The 6,483-nt window shown below is 36.4% G+C and overlaps 2 protein-coding genes and 1 long non-coding RNA gene across 3 annotated transcripts; 2 read left to right on the top strand and 1 right to left on the bottom strand.

The window, feature by feature from the left end:
* Positions 1 to 81: 81 nt before the first annotated feature.
* Positions 82 to 976, top strand: LOC104726602 (uncharacterized). The gene has a single exon (XM_010445492.3). It carries the CDS (start codon positions 82 to 84, stop codon positions 814 to 816), a length of 735 nt encoding a protein of 244 aa, XP_010443794.1. The 3' UTR covers positions 817 to 976.
* A 698-nt stretch (positions 977 to 1,674) lies between these two features.
* Positions 1,675 to 4,412, bottom strand: LOC104726601 (laccase-17). Its single transcript, XM_010445491.3, has 6 exons — positions 3,962 to 4,412; positions 3,734 to 3,885; positions 3,403 to 3,647; positions 3,189 to 3,317; positions 2,122 to 3,108; positions 1,675 to 2,027 (listed from the first exon to the last, which is right to left on the bottom strand). The coding sequence occupies exons 1-6, from the start codon at positions 4,151 to 4,153 to the stop codon at positions 1,897 to 1,899; spliced, it is 1,836 nt and encodes a 611-aa protein (XP_010443793.1). The 5' UTR covers positions 4,154 to 4,412; the 3' UTR covers positions 1,675 to 1,896.
* Positions 3,955 to 5,108, top strand: LOC147935546 (uncharacterized). Its single transcript, XR_015571492.1, has 2 exons — positions 3,955 to 4,089; positions 4,763 to 5,108. It is a non-coding gene; the product is annotated as an uncharacterized LOC147935546 (long non-coding RNA).
* Positions 5,109 to 6,483: the final 1,375 nt, after the last annotated feature.

Raw genomic sequence — 6,483 nt, 5'->3', positions numbered from 1 at the left:
TAATTTGTGCAGATAGAGAGAGAGAGAGAGAGAGAGAGAGAGAGAGGCGCGGCGATCTTCGAGCTTCTTTTTTTTTGTCCGATGAAGACCGTCACCGGAAGAGTTATTAGTGCTGAACCAATCTCACTCTCCAAAGCAGCTACGCTTCTCTCTAGGTTCACTTCTTCCGATAATGGAGCCTCTCAAGACGTTAGAGCGTATCTCCAACGAGCCTCTGCTGCCTTCACCGAATTAAAGAGTTTCCACAGGGAGATTAGATCGAAGGAAACGAAGCCAAGCTCGGAGGCGAGGAGTGAGCAGAATGTCACCGAAGAACTCGATGATGGGGAGGGTCGTGACCGGAAGAGTGAAGGTATGAGTGAGGAATCAGTTTACGGAAAGGGAGAAAAGGAGAAGAAGAAAAAGAAGAACAGAGAGGAAGATGTTGCTGCTGAGAAGGTGGAGGATAAGTTGGAAGACGAGGAAATGAGCGAAGATAGAAAAGAGAGAAAGAAGAAGAAGAAGAAGAAGAACATAGATGAAGATGTTATTGCTGAGAAGGTGAAGGAAAAGTTGGAAGACGAGGAGATGAGTGAAGATAGAAAAGAGAGAAAGAAGAAGAAGAAGAAGAAGAACAAAGATGTTATTGATGAGAAGGTGGTGGATAAGTTAGAAGACGAGGACATAAGCAAAGAGAGAAAAGAGAGAAAGAAGAAGAAGAAGATGAAGAGTGAGGAAGAGATGGCTTCAGAGGAGAGAAAGAGCAAAAAAAAGAGGAAGAGTGATGACGAGATGGGCTCAGAGGAGAGGAAGAGCAAGAAAAAGAGGAAATTGTAAGAGATTGATGGTTAAAGTTTGTTTATTTGGATTTTTAGCTCAAGGTTTGGGGAAAATTTTGTAGTGGAAATTTTACAAATCTTTCAAATTTTGGTTCAAGTGTAGTTGAAGATGTTACTTGGTGACAATTAAGATTGAGAAAGATTTGATTTTTTTTGGATTTCTCTTGTTAGTTTATGTTGTCTGCATTCAAGTTTTTGTTGTTTTGGTAGTGTGATGCTACCCTCTTATATCCCTGACTATATTTGGAACATGTTTGAATGCAAAGTTTTGGATCTTAGAGAGATGACTTCTTTAAGCGTTACTTATTCAAGTTGTGAAATCAACTAGAAATGCTATATGTAAAACTCAATTATGTTTAGGCACTTGAAAATCTGGTGCTTGAAACTTGAAAGTGTAGGAAGTCTGCGCAATTGCTCTGCTGTGAAGTTTTCTGTGTGAAGGAAGAAGAATTTTTCCACTTCTTGTTCAACTAAACTTGTGCAAGTAACAGAGAATCCTCGATCGTCAGGTATGTAATCTTACATGCTATTATGGTTCTTGAGAGTTTGAGTTAGACTTTGCGCTACTCGTAAGATCTTTTAATAGATAAATTAGAATAGGAAACTTGGGATAAATGTGCAGAACCGTTTTGAATGTAGAGCCATACATTTCTGCACGGCTTTCTTTCATTCGAAAAATTGAGTTTTGTGGAACCTTAAATGACGCAAATTTCATCATGTATATACAATGTGTACATGTCATATGTGGATGTTGCATCGTTGTTTACCTGAACCATCTGATTCGAACGATTTCTGTATATCTTCAACAGTTAATTGCTACAGAGATTGTGATAAACAATCGAAGGTAAGATCAATATATGCAAATTAGATTGTGTGTATATATATATTAATTTGGGGTTTACATAGATCTACACTTACAGAAGACAGAGCTGTGCAACAAGAAATAATTGTAAAGAAATTGACCTCATGTCAAACCGATAAATGGCCGGGAAAAGAACGAAAAAAATTCACGAAGCTTGTAAGAAAGAAGAGACAAGAAACAAAAAGGAAAAGGACTTGAATCATGAAGCAAGAATTCTCAGCATTTGGGCAAGTCTGCAGGAGGAGGAAGAAGTTTCTGATCTGGCTTATCTCCATCAAGAACAAGCCAAGCCATCCTCAGACCCCAACTGGTATGTACTTCCAAGTGACAGTGCATGAACCAGACTCCTGCAAAACATTTTATAAACTCGGTTATTGTTGTTCATCTAAGGTTACACTAATGTAAAGCTGTGTTTCTTTGGTTTATTATTGTTTCTCTTACCTGGGTTGTCTGCAAGGAATCTAATAGCAGCCCATCCACCAGATGGCACACCGATTGTGTTCCGCTCTATTGGGTCAACAAGGTTGAAGTTTTTAGGATCCTTGTTTGGGTCGAAATTCCCAAAGCCTTGGCCAACGACGAAGAAGTTGAACCCATGAAGGTGAAGTGGATGGCTTTCAGCACCAAGAATGCTAGTGTCTTGCATCACCAACTCCACACTGGTGTTGTAAGGTAGAACCATCAAGTTTGTCCCGTTGCTAACCATGGTATTGTTAGGTGGAGTGCCTGTGTAGTTAAACGGAACAATGGGACTCCATGGGAATTTGGGGGAATACACTCCATGAGATTGGCCAGAATAGTGAGATTGAAGGAGAGCTTTTGTTGGCATTGTGAAGGAAATGTTACTGATTGAGGCAGCAAACATTGTGGTGTTAGTAGGACCCTGGCATGTCTGGTTATTCTTATGATTGCACGGGTTTGTTCCCAATCCTACTGTGAAGAAGAACTTTCGATCAACATTCAGAGGCACATTTGCTGGGAAGTTTTTGCTGTTCAGACTGCGTAGCTTGTTGCTGAACTTAGTAGCAAAATTTGTGTCGTTTAGAGCAGGGAGTGTTGGTTTGAAGAGTGGAAGATTCTTGATTTTGGTCCTTGAGTGAGCATCTTTGGTCTGTTTAGATGGTTCATATTCTAAGATTCCTGCAACTGTAGAGTTATCGAAAGTTCCTTGACCTGTGACGTATGGTCTTGCACTCATGAAGAAGGAGGCACTCGGGTAACTAGGTTTAGTCTTCAGCAGGACGTTTGTGGTCTGGCCAGGCGCAATTAAGATGGTATCCGTCTCAAATGGTTTAACATAGATGGCATCAGCTTCAACAACCGTAACAGTGTGATTTGCGATGCTGAAAAAGAGCTCATCATTAAGTGCAGCATTGATTAGCCTGAGAAGGTATGTTTTTCCTGGCTTCACTCTCAGTCTGAATGTATCTGTTTGACATCATTCGTTACATAGATTAGTGGGTCATATATTTATTAAATCATAGTTAGATGTAGGAATCAATTATTACCTTTGGCAGAGCAGTTGTATAATGGACCAGGAAGCCCGTTGATCGTGTAAGCATCAGAGACATTAGGACCACCTCCTGTTTGTGTTGCTTGACGAATGATTGCCTCAGGGTCTGCGTTGAACCACTCCCCTGCAATTTAACCATAAAGATCAGTTATTATGTTTTTTAGCTCTCATCATAGTCTCTGTCTGTTTCTAGTCTTCATCATCCTTACCAAAGATCATGGGAACTTCTTTGTGAGGTTTAGCAAACGGGTAAGGAACTCCGCGTTTGGGAAGGATGATAAGTGGACCATAGACTGTTGCTCTAAGCCATGAAATGTGAGCATGGTAAAACAGAGTGCCTCTTTGACCAACAATGGTATAGTTGTAGACATAGCTTTGTCCTGTCTGAATAGGACACTGGGTTATATAGGCTGGTCCATCAGCCCAACCACTCCGTAGTTGCCGGATCCCATGCCTGAGATTTTTTCACGAATCAAAGCCAGCTATCAGTAACCAAACATTACTCCTAATAATGCTACAAGTGGTTTCAATATTATTTACCAGTGGATAGAGATGTTGTTTGGCACTTGATTAACGACTTTAATCAGAAGCTGGTCACCTTCTCTAGCAATAAGCTTAGGTCCTGGAAACTGCCCGTTTACAGAAACAAGGCTCTTTGTGTGGCAAAGACGTGTCACGTTCTGCATTTTGATCTGCGAAAAGGAAACATTTAATCATTATTTGCATCCCCTTTGAAACTGATAAACAGAAGAAACAATCTTCACATACTTCCAGCGTATAATGCCTTGTAATCCCAAATGCAGGTTGAGGAAGAAGAAGAACACAAGAGAAAATAGCTAAGAGAAGCTGAAACGCCATTTCAGTGTGCTTGGACCCCGAGGCTTTGGTTAGAGCAGGTGAGTTTACTGAATACTCTGCCTCGGTTATTTGTTTATGTTTTGCTGTAGATTGTGGATTCATTGTTTCAACCTTTAGTGTATATATAGGAAGGGAGAGTTAGGTGTTTGCTTGAGCAGGAAAGCTAGAAAAAACAATTAGTAAATGTTTAAGAAAAAAACAAAAAGATAATTGGTAGAGAAGTACTCCCTGTAATCAGAAGAACTTGATATGGACTAGTTGTTAGATTATATGAACAGCTAATGTATGAGTGGTGTCAAAGATAAGTCAAACTCTTTGACCCTCTTCATTTCCTCAAAAACTATTGTTTCCTTCTCAATACTATGGCGTAGATTCTAGATATGAAATGTAAAATTGCCAATTTGAGTTTCTCGGATATGACAGTTCCTCTACCTGTGCTGCATCTTTGACAGCATTGAGTATATTAGACTTCAAATTTTGACATGAGAAAGTAAGTAACTTGGACCAGATGTGGCAGTTTAGGACTATCGTTCGATTTGATCCTTGGCTAAGTTTTATTTAGACCCAAAATTTTAGCATTATTGGGTTCTTTTGGAAGGGTAACTTTTGTGGTTAGCGGTTAAATTTTAGTAAATACATTTCATCATTTATAAGCATGTTATAAGTGATAAGTACTTCATCTGTTTGTTTATTAATTTATTTTATTTGTAGGTGGGGGAACTACTAAAGGAGAGATTAACAGAGGTGGAGTTAGTCAAAACATTCGTAAGCTCAAATTGCTTGGGGAATAAGCAAGGAGAGGGAGATTGTAGCTATCAAAGAAGGTCACGATTAGGGTTAGATATCAAAATCCATGAAGGATTTTCCATTTTTTTTATAAGAACATTGTTGAGGAAACCTCAAATTAAGGTTGGCTATTTTATTTCCCAAGCAAGTGACCTAACTCCCTTTTATGTTCGTATCCTCAAAGGCATGCCACTAATATATACATGTCTCTCTATACTTACATACATATTTACACAACTTATTCTTATTTGTTGAACGGATTAAAAAATTATTTTAATTATGTTTATAATCAACAAGTGTATATAATTAATGATGTGTATCTTTAACAAAATATAAATAAATATATATATATATATATAATGTATATTTGTATACTTTTTGCTTCTCTTCTTTCAAATTTTTAAAATTGAGAAATGTACAGTCGAAATACAATCAAAATATGATCTAGACAGGTTGCTAAAAAGTACGTATCAATTTATCATCCCTTATCCCCCTGCATATATGAGAAGTCGGTAATTAAATATATATAGTTTTCCTAGAAAAAAGACAATAAAGAAATGTTCAAAAAATCGGACATAATGATGAAACACAAGTTTACATCATTAGTATGTAGTTCAAACCTTTTGTAGGTTTTTACAATTATGTCTTTAACAATATTTTAGTTGGTAACTCACAATCAATATCATAAAAACAGTAAATTTAGTTATAGATATTCATTTTAAGTTTTAACTAGACTAGGCATGTGACACGAGAGCTATATTTAGAAACAGGTTAATTCCAGGAAATTAATTATCTCCTATATTATTTGAAAACGAAATTCTGATATCTCTTATAATGGCTTCGACTATATAATTATCTCTAATTACATTAAACTAAAAACATATATGATGAACTTTTACATATTTAGGCCTTAGACCAATTTCAAAGAACTCTAATTTAGAGAAACTATCTAAATACCTTAAACTTACCATTTAAAGATTTAATTATTGATCTACTAGACTACTACATACGCGTAGAAGTGTATTCTTTATACTGAATACATACGCGTACGATATACACGTGAATACTTAATTGGTATGTGAAGAGAGATTAATTAGATTGGAAGAAGTTTCAATACATGTTTTTCTTATTATTATTTTTCATATATATATTGTGGTTACACCAACCCTTGATTTCTGATTAAGGCTCCAACAAAATATATAATGTATGCACGTATGTATACATATACTGTATAGAACGTATCCTATACGAATATATATGTACATATTTGAGCGGACAGTTACTATCCACCTTTTAGGTGAATATATAAAGATGGTGATAATTACAAATATTCTCTAAAAACTTTAAGAGTTCGACGTACGTAAAATATATATGCATGTGTGATGTGTCCATATGATAACTGTAATTAATCAGCCACGCGCTCATTGTTATTAACTTATTATATACATATTTGTAATGCCTATACATGCACAAATGTATGTCATATATATGTCCTATATAGATTATATAACATTTTTTCTTTTCTGTTCGGTAAAATGTATAAATTGATGTTGAAAGTCTTAATTATATAGGGTTATAATCTGTTAAAAAAAATAGTTTTCTCTAACAATAGATATGTTAAGAGTTCTTTTTCCAATTGGCTTGTT

The sequence above is a fragment of the Camelina sativa genome, chromosome 11 (genome assembly GCF_030686135.1).
Source record: "Camelina sativa cultivar CO46 ecotype springtype chromosome 11, ASM3068613v1".
Taxonomy (NCBI): Eukaryota; Viridiplantae; Streptophyta; class Magnoliopsida; order Brassicales; family Brassicaceae; genus Camelina; species Camelina sativa.
The sequence above is the reverse complement of the archived record's forward strand: the minus strand, read 5'-3'. Positions and strand labels throughout refer to the sequence as shown.